Source organism: Cyprinodon variegatus, unplaced genomic scaffold (genome assembly GCF_000732505.1).
Source record: "Cyprinodon variegatus isolate N-32 unplaced genomic scaffold, C_variegatus-1.0 Scaffold138, whole genome shotgun sequence".
Classification (NCBI taxonomy): Eukaryota; Metazoa; Chordata; class Actinopteri; order Cyprinodontiformes; family Cyprinodontidae; genus Cyprinodon; species Cyprinodon variegatus.
In genome coordinates this window covers 151,451-169,065 of record NW_015150591.1, presented here as the reverse complement: position 1 = coordinate 169,065, position 17,615 = coordinate 151,451, and the positions used below count along the sequence as shown (strand labels likewise).

The following is a 17,615-nucleotide window of genomic DNA, read 5'->3' as shown; positions in this document are numbered from 1 at the left end:
CACAGTTTGGGCACTTGGCAGTCGCAGCAGGATTAATGGGAGCTTGGCCCTCTGAGCGTTAGTTCACGTGGTGTTTTTATGGGGGGAAACGTCTCCTTTGTTTCTCCACAGGCGAGCGGACCGCAGACTTCCTGGAAGAGGCACAGAGCGAACGAAGCGAGGAGCTTCGAGCAGGATGTGATGGGACAGGCTGGACCAGGTAAGGGGAGAAAGGCTGGCTGGATTTTAAACTGTTAATGGAAAACAGGCAACAGGAAAACTTTCCTAACATCTTTGCTGCAGTCCCTCATGTCGTGCATTTAACCAAAAATCAGATAATCTTTCCAAGCTCTCAGCCATGCTGAAATGCAGTTAACACAACATATTTCACATATTTCCAGGACGACTTCCAGGTGGGAATGCATTGTCCGGACTGAAGCTGGAGACGCTCAGCAGCCGGAGCATAAGAGCAGCCTGGTGCCCTGCAGCCACCTCTACGGAATTAGGGCCACTGAAGAGGAAAAAAAAAATGATGAACTGATTTTTTAATTTTATTTCAGTTTAACATTCTGACTTTAATCTCAGAAGTTTGGATCTTAATGTAGATGGGGACCATAAAGGAAGAGATGTGGGAGCACTAAGCTTCCCTGACAAAGATGTGAGTTGTTTGAGGTGGCCAGTGACACATTGGTGGAAAATGACGCAATTAGGCAACTTTTTACGTCCCTGAGGGGTCCCCTCATTAATGGAGGAGCAGAAGGTAATTAAAACAAGAGAGCTAGTCTCTAAAACAGACATGGCTATGGCTTGATGCTAACATGTTTGTTAGCTGACAGAATTCTGAGAAAAAAATCAGAATTCTGACTTTTTTTCCCTCATGTTAAACTGAAATAAAATTTAAAATCAGTTAACTTTTTTTTTTTTTCAGTGGCCCTAATCCTCTTCATTTCACCTCTGATCATTAGGATAGCTAAGAAGGAGCAGCAGCCGAGCTACACTTTGTGTTTACGGTGAAGTAAAGCAGTTGTTGTGAGGAACATTAGCTTAGCAGCAGACTAAACACATTGTTGGCCGACTCGGCGCAGTTTGTGGTGGGCCCTGCAGGCCTCTCATTTAAATAGCTGCAGAAATAAACACCCTGGGATTATTAAAGCAGGAACGAGGCTGTGCCACACGTTAATGGGCACAGGGTAGGGTTTCATGTCAGCTGGCACAGATGCAACATTAATAAACTGCTCGTTTCAGTTATTGAGAGGTTAATGAGAGGCCTGCAGGAACCGTTAACAACAGAAACAATCAAACAAATGAGGGATTATTTAAAAACTGAATAACCACAGTTAAAAAAAACAAAAAAGAGCAAAAACAAAGCATGTGGTTTTAAAAAACATCCTTATTCTACTGTATCGTAGCACGAATACATAAAAACATGTTATTCGGACAATTCCTTATGATGCAACAGTTTAGCATAAACATGTGTTTTAAAAACTTTAAGCTGTATAAAAATGTTGTTTATGTTATCTCTAAATATAACTGCAAACTTAATTCATTACTATACACTGATGGGCAAAATTATAAATGATAATAATAAAAAACAACTTTAGAAGCAGAAAGCTAGAGAGAAGACTGAAGAGAGGGACAGAAGTTCTCCCTCTGCTGGGCAAATTGGAAAATGCAGCTTACTGTAAAAAAAAGTCTGACTTTTTTTTTATGAAATCTGATTTTTAAAAGAGAAAATTAAAAAAACAAAACTAATTCTTACAATTAAATGGACAATAGGTTCGGTTTCTTGGCATTGGCAGCAGAAGAGGTATGGAATAACTGAACTCTCTGATTTCTGAGATGAAGTTGAAACAAACTGCAGCTAAACTTCTTTGAAAGCCAGATTTTTTTTTTCTTTTTTGACCAAAACTCTTTTTTCTGCAGGATGATTGAAGGAATCATAGCTGCACTCTAAATAAGTCGAGAAATGTTTTTAGAAAGCTTTATAGAACAGTTAATCTCCAGGGTTAAAGAACGCTGGGCTGCATTTTACCCATAAAAGCAGCAAAGTTCAGCAGTTTGGTTGCATTAATGAATCCCAGATAAGATGCTGTTGGAGAAACTAAAGCTGTATTTTCCATGCATTCCTGCACAATCGAAGCAAAAACAGACGAGACGACCAGAAATGAATTCTTTCTGTGTAATTAAGACCTTGCAGATATTATTACAGGTGTATTATACAGCACATGTATACAAGCATATAAAAAATTGCTATGGTTATCAACGGATACAAAGATCAGCATGTATAAAAGCTTATTTAAATCATTCAAGTACCTCTAACTTCATACTTCAGTCTTGAGAATTTGAAATAATCTGTACAAAATGTACAAGAAGTGTATCCCATGTTGCAATGGACAGATCTGTCCAGAAAATCTACACAGAAAACTTCAAATAGAAAGAGAAATCAGAATTTACAGGACAAAATCGTTCTTAGTTTGAACTGATTTCTGGAAACATGGCTTCACAATCAAAATTACTTTTATGAAATTCGAAATGATTTAAACCCGCTTAAGTTCCTCCTCTAATGAAAATAATAAATGCAGAAATAAAGACATGAAAGCACTTTTTTTTTTTTGCAGAAATGTGGAAGACGGGAAGTTTTTTTTTCACCCTTTCATTGCTGTCTGGCCTGTTTTCTTAATGCTTTATCAGTGATGTTTTAGCATTCCCCATAAAAGATGCTTCAATAAACAGAGTTTGGCTGAGTTGCACACAGGAACAAAAACAGAAAAAAGATCAAGTAAAAAAAAAAAAATTAAAACCCTGATGTTTTCTTAACTATCCACAACATTTAGGCTCATGAGTTTAAAGGTGAAACGTTTCCCCCGACCCTTCTGACCTCACAATCTACAGGCACATTAAAACTCATCGTTTACAATCCCGATTCAATCGCTGCTTTAAAATCGCGCATTTAAAAGGTTGCTTTCAGGACATTTGTGCAAATCCAGTAAAAACAGGTGCAGGATAAACGTGCTGATGTTCCACGGCACAAACAGGGCTTTTCTTTTTTTAGCAGTCATTCAGAACCTCTCTCATGCAGCCTTTTCACGCATCAGGACGGGAGGAGTTCAACTTGGTCACAGAGCGACGCCTGCTCTACATTCGCACACAAAGATCCTTTTTAACACTGTACCATTGGCCGACTGCAGAGGGTCAAACTGAAGGACCTGTCTGAATGATCCTGTGAGGAAAGCGGAGGTTTCTCTAGTGCTGAAAGCCTGACCTCCGCTGCAGCGGCGCTTCTGCAGCATCAGGGTCTCTGAGGGTCGTACTGCTGGTAGCGGTTGAGCTTGTCCGGGTCGTTCGAGGCCATGTGGGTGAAATCCTGGAAGATGTCCTGGTAGGTTTCATCCCCTGTAAAGAAAAGCAAAAAAATCATCAACAAAGTAGAACAGAAAGATAATCTTTTTTCTAATCTTCACACTGACTCTGTTTCCTTCCATCCGTCTTCTACAATCAACTAAAGATTGATTTTCATTACAGAAATTCTTCAGTCTCTCAGAATCACAACTTATAGCTTAGTGGTAGGGCTGCATCTAGAGCTAAAACAATTAAATTAATAGATTATTGAGATAATCGTCAACTAATAAACCAGATTATAGACTCTAAAACATGCCTTTAGCTGACAGAGCAAACCAGTTAGAGCAGTAATTATACCAAGATTGAATAAATATATATATATATAAAAAAAATGTAAAAAAAAAAAATATATATATATTATTATTATTAACATTTTGCATTTAAAACTACAGTGTGTAACTTTTAGCGACATCTAGCGGTCAGACTGCAGACTGCAGCAACATGAACATCTCCCCCCCACCGCTTCTCCCCCCCAACTGTACGGCGAGCGTTACGGGACAAAATGTCTTCCACGACGTCCGCATCACCTACCTTCTCAAGTGATGAGGTTTGTTTACATAGATAATTTTACAGATAGTATTTCATTAGTCTGTGTAGGGTATAGATTTCATGTAGACTTAAGATAATAAATATACCCGTTATTTTTTCTACATCGTTGTGACGTCTTGGCGATCTCGCAATCGCTAGTTTGTTGGCTCTGCGCTGCCGTAGCGCAAAGATGTCTGCCTCCATGGCTGCGAGACCCGCTCCTATGTAATTATAAATAACGAATTCTAAGGCAACGCAAATATTAAGGTTAAGAGGCTGAGCTCGTAGATGATGATAAATAACACAGTTATGTATAATATATTACATTTCTGACTGTATATCCCTGTAATTATTACACACTGTAGCTTTAAAATGAAAAAATAATAAATAATAATGTCAAGGAAACTGTTAAGTTTGCTATTTGATTAGTAATCGATTGAAATGTTAATCTTTTTTTTTCTTTACCAATGAAGTAACTTATTGCAAAGGATTTTTCCTTCTTTAAAATTTTAACCAGTTAAAAGTACAATCTGAGAAGCTCTGGTTAAAGCAGAAAGTTGTTCGTCTTAAAAGCAAAATGAATATAAATATATACAGATCTGAGTTACTTCCTACTCTACTTAAGGATTAATCAATTACTTAATTCATTAACAATGATGTTAATGATCGATTGATCCACTTAACCCTTTATAGGGCACTCAGTGAAATACTTTGAAAATCAAAATTTCAAGCCAATAATGTAACCTTTTTACCTTTGGAACATTAAAAAAATATGGATATTTTGATGTCAAAAATTAATGTCAATGTAATGAAAAGAAACGCCAACTTGCCCTAATATATTAAGAAAAGTAACAAAAGTGCTTCTAATAGAAATTTATGAAAAACAGAGTAAAAAAAAACAACATTTTTTTTGGTACAACATAACCTTAGAAGCTTTAATGCTGATACTGGCACTTAAATTTTTTAGAGTATAAACCTTAAAATAATTGTTTATTTAGGCTAATTAACTTTTCAATTAGCTTTTTACCTTTTTGATTACATTTTTTTTACTTACTCATCTAATTGGTCAAAGGCCAAAATAAGATGTACAGCCATGAGCAGGATCTTTGCTAAATGGCTGGATATAGATCTTATGCTTCTAGAACTCACTGAGGGACGGGGAGGACTCCATTTGTAAGGGGTATGCAAGTGATCAAAAATGGTAATTTACCGTATAAAGGGTTAATCATATGTAGGGCTCTAAATTCTAATTTTGCTGCAGGGAAGCTAAATAAAGTGATTTTTCTTTAACCAGAGTAATTTGTAACATCACCAAACCCATTTTGGGTTTTAAGTAAACTAGAATTTAAGCTAAATTTAATGGCAGAGAGGAAAAGATGGACAGACTAAAGAATGGATGATTGGATGAAGGACAGCTGGGCGAACGGATCTATGTATAAACACAACTTCTACTCATTAGAAAAGAGAATAAAGTCTGATTGTATAAATATTTCTAGACACACGGGTCTAGAAAGTCCAGACTGTAAGACACAGACTCCTCAGTACCTCAGATCAGAGTCAAAAAGCTCATAGGAGGAAGGTTTCAGCGGCATCAACAAGAGCAGAGAGAGAAAAAGTTGCCCCTACCTGTTAAGAGTGTCGCCCCGACTCAGGAAAATGAAACAGAACCACAGAGAGGAGTAAAAGAAGAACCGAGAGCGTTTGAGAGGAGAGCCAGCAAGGCTGGGCTAAGGAAGAGCAAATCAACTCAGGAGAAATAATCAAGCCAACAAACATTTCATTTTCCTCAACAACTGTATTGTGATTAAAGTGCAGGAGTTTATATACAAAAATACAGTTGTGTTGGCCTCTGTACTCCAAAGAAAAAAAGAAAACAGAAGGAAGGCACAGACTGGGGTGGAGGGTGAGAAATGAAAAAGCAGAATACAAAAAAAGAGAGCAAGATAAGTAAGGAGAGCCCTCATGTCAGGAGAGCGGTTCTCAGTCTGACAATCACAACATGACATTCTGAAACGTTAGGTTTTATAACAATTATTGCAGAAATTGAGTTTCAATAGAAACCCTGAGATTAAGAACCGCTCTTCTGCTTTTTATGCCAACTCATTAAAACAGACAGAGAGGAGCTGAGCTCTGCAACAAGGTGGTAGAATAAATGAATAAACCTGCATCTTCTGACATCCAACATGCTCGTTCTAAACACTCAATGCTCCTACCTTTTACCCAAGTCACACATTTATAAGCAAAGTTAAACTTTAACATGAAAGTTCAGTGCCTTGCTAAAGTATTCACACCCTTAGATTGTCAGAACTACTAACTTCAGCATATTTTGTTGGGATTTTGCATGAAAATCCAACACAGCGGACACATGTAATTCAATTTTATTACAGAAATGAATCAATTCAGAATTCAACTAATAAGTGTGCGATGTAGCTCTGTGTCAGTGAGCCATGGCTATAGGGACTATAGTGAACCTTTGTGTCCTACATGTAAAACACTATGCAGGAAATCTAAGGCTGTAGATGAAGCTGCAAACTACATCCCAGATTGAGCAAGGAGATGAAAGCATCATGATGCATGTATCAGCAAGAAAGGAGAAGCTGTAGATGGTTAATAGGAAAATGAATGAATGGAAATAAAGACTTTACAAAACCTGTTAGCTAAAAGTGTGACAATGTTCCCCCAGACTTAAATAAAATAGTTAAATTAAAGTTTATTTATGTGTTTGAACTGCAAGGTCAAAGTCGGAACCTAAATCCTTTTGTGGCGACACTGATGTGCTAAATGCAATCTGTCCAATGGGCAGGAACTTCATGTATTACATACACAAAGCTTGCAGAAACAAACCCTAGAAGTCTTGAAGCTAAAGAATACAACTGGACCCCCCTAGTTTGTTTTTTAACATCTATAGTCCTCCTTTTCCTTCTGCATCATAATTGTGCTCTATGTTGGTTTCTCAAATAGAAATCCCAATAAACAAATGTAGCTTTGCATCCATAACATACCGAAATGTGAACTATTAGAGGAATAAATACTTTTTAAGGCACTGAATGTATATTTTCTTTTACAAATAAGGTCTAAATGTAAAAAAAAAAAGACAAAAAATGTTTTTGTCGCCCTCTAGTGGTCACCACATGCAGCAAAATGTTTGTTTCCTAAAGAAATCCTGATCAGATACAGTAAACGCTCCACCTACATTTTTCATGGTAAACATCACATGTTGAACAGCAGGGGGCGCTGCTTCCCCTCTTATTGAAAGTGCTTCAGGATCCCTCTGATGTTTTTATGCAGCATAAAGAAAAGATATGAGATGAAACTGGGCTACATCTCAATCTGCAGAAGAAACTGCAGGATCGCCTCCTTCTGCAGCCTGTCTGAAGACTCTGATCTAAGTTTTAAAGTTTTAAAGCTCCCACTTTACTGTAATGAAGAGAAGCTATAGGTAGGGAGTGATTTAGAAAACATTTACAGTTAGATCTGTATTCATCTCTTATTTGCCTATTGCTATCGGTTCATCATCCCTAAATGAGCTGTGATGGATCAGCAGTCCACTAACATTCTGGCCGAAGGGCTTTTTTTTCTACAATTTATGATTTCCTATAAGCAACAACAACATAAAAACAAAAAAAAAGGGTATGAATACCCACACTCTGCAGTCACTCTCTACACTCTGTTATTCACAATCTATATTCATGGACTTTTTCCCAACATATTCAGTGAAAATAGCTTTAACATGCTTCCTAAAGGTACTTTATAAAACAAAGTTGTTCTAAAATAGATTTCTTTGTATTCAGGCATGTAAAAACAGCAAGACGGCATCATGTAATTTGACCATAAAAACAAGTAAACAAGTAATTAAGACCTTAAAATAAAACCAGACAGTCACAAGACAGAAGGTACAGCAGTTGCATAAAACGACGACTGGAATGTGGATCATCTCTAAGAATGGATGTTTATAGTTTACAGACACACGCCATGCAAGTTTGGGCTCTAAAGTCTAGATTATTGCCAAGTTTTATAATGAAGTCAGTGTCACTACCATTCGGAGGCAGCTGCTTGGCTTCGTTTTAAAAATAAAAGCTCCTAAGTTATAGAAGCACTTCTTAAACTCATGGAACGGCTGCATCTTAAGACAACAGAGAATAAAAAAGTGACATTTTGTTTGTGTGTTGTGCTATTCTAAATGATAACAGTCACATAGAGGAAGGGTCAATGGGTTTCCAGAGTTCAGCTTTGATGGCTTTCTGCTGTCACCGTCTCCATCTACCTGATGATAAATGTAGAGCAGGAGGCAAAGCTAACTCTCTGGTATCTCTGTCTGGCTGTTTTCTTCCTGAAGCCTCGGCTTTAACACCGCTAATCAGATTCATGGAGCTGCAGGCTAATGAACTCCTGCATGCACTTCCTGTACTGCATCTCAGTGGGGCTGTTGGAGTTATATTGACCTGATGGGTTGTAGGGCCCCTCCGCCTCCCGCATCTCTTCGTTCATCTTGGCCAACCGCAACCTGATGAGGAAAAAAAAAAACAGTCAGAGGTCACAAACCGACAGAGTCCTAAAACAAACATTAAAGGTATACCGGAAAATTTTCCAAAATCTTTGGAAAGACCCGCACTCTCCACTTTAAAAGAAAATACACATGAACAACCCTGTACACCCTCTCGACAGGGAACGTCTATTAAACCTGTACACGAGCCCATTTCTCTTCGTGCACGCTCTATTTAAAAGGTGCTGTTTGCATCGCTCAAACAAGCTTACTTTCCAAAAGAAGATTTGCATTTTTCCACCATGTCAGACTCACCACAGGTAAGAGAAAATGGGGATGAGCACGTAGGACGGCCTTACGTATATATATCACCAGAATGATAGACAATTAGGAGGGCCGCTTATTACGGGTGTAAATAAAAATCGTTTTGTATTGATGTATCGATCCAACAGCCAACGATCCGATGCATCGATACGTCCGCAAGAGTATCGACTCATGTTTTCTTTTTTTTCCTCCGATCTATTTTTATCCATTTGCTCCTGGACGTAATTCTACCTCCCGTGCTGCGGTGGTGCTATACGCTGTGGGTCTAGATACGGCCGAGGCGGAGAGCAAGTGAGGGCGAGTTTAGTCCGCCGACGGAGGGACATGAGGTCCAAAAAGGGCGGAGATCCAGGTGGGAAAAGGGTCCCAGCGTTCTTGTGCACCTCGCTCTTCTAGAGGGTCAAAGTTCACGAGTTGTTTTGGTCATAAAAACAAAACAAGCCGGCCTCCTGTCTGCGGCACTGTTTGCGGTCAGCTACAATTTTGGAGAGTTGCAACGGAGCGTCTGTGGAGGGGGCGGGGACGTCTGGAGCCGAGGTATTGCATTGCACTCATTGCACTGATTTTGTGCAGTATTTTTTGATGCAAAGCCTTTCAGAAGTTATAACGCAGGGGTATTATTATTTTTCAGTAAATTAGGTTTTAATAGGAATAAGTAGAGTGCAACTTCTCTACTTCTGTTATTTTCTGTTGTTTCTCAAATAAAATGCATAACGATATTACAGCTTTGATTGATTTATTTTAAATTTGAAACATTGTCTAGCATGTAAGGTGTAAGTAAAACAAAAAAAAAAACAAAAAACAAAACATTAATCGAATCGAATTGTGGTGTATTCTTGAGTATCCAAAATAATCGAATCGTTAGGTCAGGAAATAAATACTGAATCGAATCGCCATGATGGATGTGATTTACACCCCTACCGCTTATTTAGATGATCCACCCAGAAAAAGAACATCCTCCACTATACCTTTAATATTTAACTAACGGAAGGTTCAACAACATATTAATGCTTTGTCTTTTCCATTGCAATATATTTACAATATGGTGCTTTGGAAGACTATTCCAACCTTTTTATTACACTAATTAGACCAGGGGTCGGCAACCCGTGGCTCCAGAGCCACATGCGGCTCTCTAGCGCCCCCCTTGGGCTCCCTGGAGCTTTTTCAAAAAGTTATGACATTTTATTTTATTTTATTTTTTTCACAGTAAACATTTGCATAATAAATTAATTTAAACAATATATGTAAACATGTAAGGAGTAAAGATAGATTTAACAAGTGGATTGCATCTGCAAAAGTCCACTACTGCTGCTAGTTTTGTGTCAAGCATGAAAAAACGGACACAGATTAAACAGGTAGCGCTCTGATGCAGGGATGTGAAGTTTTTTCCATGTTTTCCCCCCAAATCCTCAAAATAAAAATATCATGGTGAAGCGGCGCGCGGTGAATTCCATGCAGTGAGAGCGTTCACTGCTCCCTCATCACCTCATGCTACTACGTGACATTTGCTCCAGGATAAACATTTAATCATGGATGCTTATTATATATTTAAGCTCACGTAGTCCCTTTTTTATAGTGGTCTAATACCCTTGGAGCCCGTGCTGCCATACCAGCCTTATATAAGACTTTTACATTTTTGCGGCTCCAGACAGATTTATTTTTTGTTTTCTTGGTCCAATATGAGTCTTTGAGCAGTTGGTTCCCCTCCAGGAAGCTTTCTCAATTCAAATATCTGGATCCGCAGTGAGTTTGAGGCTTTATATAGACAAGGCTTTGTATTGCTTGGAAACATGCAAATTACTACTCTAATCTATACAATCTATTCTATACAGATCTATCCTATCAGTGTCCATTAAAGAAAAGCATGTAAATGTTTTATAGTATAACAGAACATCGAAGTAACGAGGTTCATTTAAAGGAATTAAACTCACAAGGTGACGATGTCTGCGTTTGCTGCCTCCACTGCGATGCTGAGGGGCGTCTTCTCATCGATATCTGCAGCGTTCTGATTGGCTCCTCTTTTCAAGAACAAACACACTTGGCTGTAATAGAGACACGTTAGATCAATCTGATGTTTTCAGGAATGAGAAGCGAAGGAGCGTTTGTGAACAGACCCTGTGTGTCCCAGCATGGTGGCGTGGTGCAGCGGTCCTCGGCCCTGAGCGTCCAGCTGGTTCACATTGGCTGCATTTTGGAGCAGGAACTCGCAGGTGACCAGCGAGCCCTGGAGAAGATATAAGAAAAAGTCTTTCTCTAAGCTTATCTTACATGTGAATCTGACCAAACAGACAGATTTTTAGAACATTGTTGAACCAGAATGTGCTGGATTTTTAAGAAATTAATCACAACTGGGAAAATTTGGAATCAAGCTGACAGGATGTCTTCTTGTCCCACTGACCCCGTGCACCGCCATGATCAGCGGCGTCCTCTTGTCCTCCTCGGTGTTGACCCAGTTGACCTCGGCGCCGTGGGCCAGAGCCTCAGCCATGTCCGGCAGGCTGCGGGCGAATGAGGCCCAGTAGAGCTGCAGCCCCGGGCTGTACTCCTTTGGCTCGTAGAAGACCACCTCCTTACAGGATGCCGCCGCCGCCGCTGCTGCCGGGAGAGTGGCGGGCATGGGTGGAGGCTCTGCAGCTTCTGGAAAATGCAAAAAGATTTCTGCCATGTTTGACCAGTTCTTTGATAAATAGCGAATGCATATAAAACCTTTTTAACACATTTTTATTTAACTTTCAACACTGCAAAAAAATGAAATCTAAATAGGTAATTTCTTCTTAAAATAAGTGCATTTTTTTGAATTAAGGATTTAAGTGAGACACTTTGCCAATGGAACAAATAAAATTTACACTTAAAATAAGAAAAAACAATTGCATTGTCTTATTTCAAGTGCATTTTAACTAGATACCTTATTTTAAAAAAGTAAAAATACTAATTCCACTGGCAAATCATCTTATTTATCTGCTAAAATTAAGGGTAAATACCCTTAATTTAAGACATTTTGACTCATTTTGAGATCATTTTTGCAGTGCAAAAACAGATGTTTGAATTTATTAAGAATGTAAGCAACCCAAAGTGGTGCGCTGTCTCTCACCTGCGTCTGCCAGGCTGTTACTGGATGCAACGGGAACTAGCATCTCCCTGCTCCCATCAGCGCTGTTCTGAATGCCGCTGTCGGCGCTCTTCACTGGAAAACAAACAGTCTGATTCACCATGTGTGGAGCAACAGGAAGCTGTTGTTGCCAAAGAGACAAAAAAATAAGAGGTACAGCTTCCAGCTTGAGTTTTTTTAATTAATGATGATTAATATCAGACAGCAGATGTTACTTTCTCCTAATACTGCATATTTTCATGTACTTTACTGAAGATGCAGCATCTTTTGGGGGGGGTTATGGAAATATCTACAGTCGGATCAGGAAGTTGCACCTAATATTTTTCTTGGCAACAACAAACTGATGGTCAACACAGAACAAAGCCCTGGATGATAGACTCCCTCCATCACCTTAAGATCCCGGTCCCTAAAAATTAAAGAAAAAGAAAAACCAAACGATGATGCAAATACAGGTCCAGTTTTAGTGAGAGAAATATTGCCCTCCTCCTTAACAGACACAAACATGTCATGATCTGCAAAGCTCACAGGACAGCATGACTCTGGATGAGGAAGGAAGAGAAAGAGTGCAACAATGGCAGCTAATCCCAAAACTGTTTAACTGAAAGGAAGAGCAGAGGAAGGGTGGATGGGAAGCAAGCTAAATACTCAGCTTTTATTACTTACTGCTCCTGAGCTTGGAGGAGGTGTCAAAGTAGGAGAAGAGCGAGTCAAGCTCATCGGGACAGAAGAGAGAGTCACGGCGGGTCTCTACGCCGCAGGCAGCAGCTACGCAAGAGCGGATGGGAGGCGGAGTTAAAGTGGCGAGGTAGAGTGGGGAGAGTTTTGAGGTCAGAAATATAAAGAGGTTTAATCCAGAAGCATAGAACAGCCAGGAAAGGAATGGAGGGTTTGAGAGTAGAAGGAATGAGAGGAGAGAAAGAAGAGAGCAAGGTAGGGGAACAGATGGTTAGACTACAGGCTAACACTGGAAGAGACAGAGAGCAAAAAGCGATGCGAAGCAAAGAGGCTGCAGACATACGCTGCTCACAGAGAACACACATTATGCCGATGGGTGGACTACAAACACCACGAAGCTGCTAGTCGACATGTTGTGTTTCTGTTGGCGAGTCTGAAGTAAAAAAAGAATCCTCTCACATCTGAACCCAGAGTAACATTTTCTAACAGGAGAGGCACTGATATCAATATCTATATCAGTCCAGATATATTAAAGAACATTCTAGATCTGGTATTGGTGAAAATGGGCCCAATACAAAGAGGCCAATCTGCTCAGTCTATTTCTATAAGAAAATTAATGTACCGGTAGGTTAAAAATCTCTCTCTTTTCTTTTTTATGGGCATCTGTTTATGTCAGCAGTCAGTTTGAACCTTTACAAGAATTTTCATGATGAATTTATCCTGTTAACATCATTCACTGTTTTATCGACTTCCTCTTCCTAATCTCAAGCTGCCTGCATGGATAAACATGTTTACATTCATAGATATCATAGTTGCTTGTAGAGAGGAGTTTATGACAGCTGGATACAAAAAAAAAAAATAATAAAAATCAACATTAATGATATCAACTAGGGGTGGAACGGTTCACAAAATCCACGGTTCGGTTTGGTTCACGGTTTCGTTGTCACGGTTTTCGGTTCGGTTCGGTATATGTTGATTGTTACACCGAAATCCCATAAAAATGAATAAAATTAATGAAAAAAAAAAAATAAAAAATAGTGAATTGTAATTATTTTTTATGATCCACGGAAACCCTGGATCATTTCCGCATGTTTTGATGCTTTGAATTTAATCATCTCGCGCATGTCCCCTACGATCTCCAAGGAACTCAGAGTGGAGCGGACGGGAGCCACAGTGGAGGCTGTAGGCTTTGCTTTGTGCAGACGGTCTGGAGCGCAGCGGGGCGGAGCGCTGACGGAGTATGTGGGATTTCGGGGTTAGCATGACATGTTGGTCATGTTTCTGTTAGCATAAACAAAACGTGTTGCACAATGCTTGCAGTCGCAGTACCGCCACCTTCTGCTCTGGAGTGTAAACGCTTCGCCTATGAAAAAAAAGGAGCAGCGCATGAACCGAACGCAACACACGCGAACCGAACCGAGACAGTCGAACCAAACGGTTCGGACGGTTTTCATAAACCGTTCCATCACTAATATCAACATCAAAGTAAATGGAGCTCTGTTATAAAAAAAAAAAAAAAATGGATCTGCAAATATCAAAACTCAAGTATTGGACTCAGATTAAAATTGAAGAACTGTGGATTGTTGTATCCCTACTTCCAACAGCAAAAACCGGAGAATAGGTTTTTATTTTATAGTTTTTAAACATAATGTGATTTTACCCAAACTGGTGGCAGCGTCTGTTAAAAACTACATGGTGTTTTCATTTCTATTAAGCACTGACCCGACTGTCCTGAGACCTGAGAGCCTGGGCGGAGTTTGGGTGTAGAGGGGGGCGGTTTTGGAGGCAGATGGTCGGAGCTGCTGCTCAGCCTCTTCTCCTGTTTGCTCAGAGAAACCACTTTGTTTCTAAGCTCTTCGTCTGACGGCCGGCGGACGTAGCGCCGATCCACATATTTGGCTTTGATGTAAGCCTCCACCTCGTGTCTGTGGGGAAATCAAACACATATGTTGGGTTCATGCAGGCAAACTTTAATGTATTTATAGTTAAATGATGCATTCACATGTAGTTAAGACCACACAGATATATATGTACACATAGAGACTTAAGGTTTGGCCTGTTTTTCTAAATAAAACAGATCAAAGGAATCTAGATTAGACAGATAAGATCAGTCCTTAATTTTCAGGGTCAGATTACCAGCACACAGTTTTAGATCAATGTCCTTTTCATCACTCTGTGTTAATCTACTAAATAGTATGCCAATTAAACACATTCAAAATTTGGGCTGTAGAAGTTTTCACTTGGAATAAGAAATCTTAACATTTATAGAAGTTTTATACCTGGGGTCTCCTGGTTGGGGTTTCCTGGCTCCTAGCTCTCCTCGTCTGGCTTCATATATCTGGTTGATCGCTTTGTTTCCCAGCTCACACATCAACTGTGAAATTTTCAGAATGGAGACACTTACTTAACATAAATCTGAATAGAAATCTGTTTCACAGAAGGGTTACGACCTGAGTTGAACTATTAAACCAACAAACCTTAAGCAGTTCCGGCTCCCATGAATCCAAAGTCAAAGACCGAACCTTGGAGAAATGAACCCCCAGACTCCTGCAGGGGGAACAAGCATTAATCAGGATTATTGCAATGATTGTCAACTAATTGACAGAGGAACCCACTAAGAGCAGTAATTATACCAAAAAAAGATATATAAACATTTTGCATTAAAATTAATTCTTATGTGTGTGTCAATAAGCTCTATGCAGAACACCTCAATTAAAAAGTTTTAGTTTCAATCGGTTTAATTCTGTAAAAAATCTTCTCTAAGGCACATTTTGCTATCCGATTATCAACTGATTAATCAAACAAATAATTGACAGATTAATAAATTAGAAAATGACCACTGGTTGCAGTCCTAGCTCTAAGGATTTAAAGGCAAAGGATGTCAAATTTAGAAAATCACTTTATTAGGAAAAACTACGCTAACAGGGCAGAGTAAATACTAAAATAAACAGGAATCATTTAGTTTAATCCATATGTGCTCATTTCTTTCTTTATACAGGTAGACATATTTAAACTGTCAAAATTTTGCATAATTCTTCATTTAAATGGGCTAAAATAAGAGCATAAACTGCAGATAAATCTAAATACTGGTGTAATGAAATAATAGCAGGTAAACGAAAATCCAATAATGGATTATTTCGTCTTGCAGATATTCTGAAAATCAATTCAGATTTGGAGTGAAAGAATTCTGATCAGCAAATGTGAAGCTGCAGTGGAAGGAAAGCAAAAAGGACTCATTATAACTGTCTGCTCTACGATTTGAAGCAACATTTTTAAAAATCATTCTTCTATTTATTCAATTCACACAGGTTGGTTTCACTGTGTGAAAAACACAGAGATGCTGTTAGATTGTTGCTTTTTAAAGTGGAGTGTGGGAACAAGCCCAGAGTAATAATAAAAGCTTAATAAAACAGTGAAGAGTTTTATTAAGCTTTTATTATTACTCTGGAAATGAGTTAAAGATACACACTCTACATGGGTTTATGTTTAATTTTCACAAACCCCCCGTAACAGGAAAGATTTTTCCCACACTTACAAAAACAAAGCTTTTTTAATTATTGTGAGGGTTCAGAGTAAGAGTGAACGGCAAATGAACTGTGATTATATAAACCTCTGAAAGATAAAGAAAATAAACCAAGTCCTCTCTTAGTTTATTAGTTTTCAGGGATTTTTTTTTCATCTTGTATGAAAACTTGTTGGATCATCATATTTCCTCTGTCAGTATCTGTCCTGTTTCTGGGTGTGCTTGTTCACAGGGAAGGGAAGCAGTTTGATGCGTTTCTACCTGTGGATGCCGGAGCACTGGATGCAGAGAGTGATGCCCAGGTTGATGCTGGCCCAGCGTGGGTCCGGCTGGCCGCAGTCACAGCAGCAGGCGTTGCCAGGAATGGCCAGGACCTTCTGCAGGGCGCTCTCGCCTTTCAGTGACCTCTCCTTGGGCTCCCCTCCGGAGTCCAGACTCCCTGTTGATGTGGAAGACTTCCTGTCCAGCTTCTGGCATGAGAACCGATGAGGAAAACAGCTAATTAAACTCCAGACTTGGGAAATAAACACAGTTGAAAACCACAACAGAAATCCACGTTTTTCTTCAAACAGATCTAAAATTAGATCTTTTTTATTGTACCGTTTAAAAGATTTAATATCTGAATCTTTCTGCCGACGTGTTCTAGACTTCAAAAGAGTCTGAGTCAGTGGGTTTTGTTTTGTACCTCTCCGTTATCTCCCTTGTCGCGGAAGGCGGTGGCGATGCTGTTCTGGACGGCTTTGATCCAAGCCTGCCGCAGCTTCTCTGAGTCGGCCTGCATCATACAGCTCCTTCACAGGGGAACAAAAGCATCAAACAGCAGCTGTCGGCTATCACAGACCAAGCTTGTGTGACTTAAATGATAGATAACGCTGCTCCTCTGTGCACCAGTCTCCGATTTCTATATTTATTTCTGAAATATATGAGTGTTTCTTAGACTGTTAAAACGTTTCATGTGATTCAAACTTACTTTGTGGGAGAAACTACTTCAAAACAGAAGCGCCGCTCGATGTCCTCGCAGTGTTTGACTGTGCATAGCCTCAGGTCTTCTACCACTACTGTTGGGTTGTCCTGTCGGGGGTCAGAAGAAGCTTATTGATTAACCAAAACACAATAAGATACAGAATGGTTCAAAAAGGATTTGAAGAGGTAAACTGGGCTGTGTTACCATAAAACACTTAATCAGGAACTTCATTTACAAGAACAATGCTTTTATTTGGCCGTTCTTTGTCTGTTCTTCCAGTGCGGGCTACAAAACCAGGCTGTTTATGTAAAAAACATCTGACGATGACAGGAGGTTTCTGCTTTGAAAAGTAAACCAAACTGCTAATGCTGCAGTACTTCAGTACTTCAGATCAGTCTTGGTCTCAACCCAACCTTTTTGGGTTCTTGGTCTTGTCTTAGTATCAACAGCATTTTTACTCGGTCCTGTCTCTGGATTTTTGGAACCTGCGAGACCATGGCTGATAGGCTTTATCCTTCCCATCCATTTTCTGTCACGCAGGTTCCAAAAATCCAGAGACAGGACCGAGTAAAAATGCTGTTGATACTAAGACAAGACCAAGAACCCAGAAAGGCTTCTGAAATACTGCAGC

General features: G+C 39.4%; 1 protein-coding gene across 4 annotated transcripts in view; it reads right to left on the bottom strand.

Annotated features, from left to right (window-relative positions):
* Positions 1 to 2,138: 2,138 nt before the first annotated feature.
* acap2 (ArfGAP with coiled-coil, ankyrin repeat and PH domains 2) overlaps positions 2,139 to 17,615 on the bottom strand; it is a 76,611-nt gene continuing 61,134 nt past the window's right edge. For 3 of the 4 annotated variants that reach the window (XM_015376661.1, XM_015376663.1, XM_015376664.1), the window contains 13 exons: positions 16,991 to 17,091; positions 16,706 to 16,811; positions 16,282 to 16,490; positions 14,975 to 15,044; positions 14,777 to 14,871; positions 14,220 to 14,422; positions 12,486 to 12,587; positions 11,805 to 11,897; positions 11,112 to 11,350; positions 10,828 to 10,937; positions 10,645 to 10,755; positions 8,349 to 8,410; positions 2,139 to 3,372 (listed from right to left, as the gene is read on the bottom strand). In XM_015376661.1, the coding sequence (XP_015232147.1) occupies positions 3,269 to 3,372; positions 8,349 to 8,410; positions 10,645 to 10,755; positions 10,828 to 10,937; positions 11,112 to 11,350; positions 11,805 to 11,897; positions 12,486 to 12,587; positions 14,220 to 14,422; positions 14,777 to 14,871; positions 14,975 to 15,044; positions 16,282 to 16,490; positions 16,706 to 16,811; positions 16,991 to 17,091 (1,605 nt within the window). In that variant the 3' untranslated portion in view covers positions 2,139 to 3,268. The remainder of the gene's footprint in view (positions 3,373 to 8,348; positions 8,411 to 10,644; positions 10,756 to 10,827; positions 10,938 to 11,111; positions 11,351 to 11,804; positions 11,898 to 12,485; positions 12,588 to 14,219; positions 14,423 to 14,776; positions 14,872 to 14,974; positions 15,045 to 16,281; positions 16,491 to 16,705; positions 16,812 to 16,990; positions 17,092 to 17,615) is intronic. The other variant, XM_015376665.1, reaches the window with a different exon arrangement.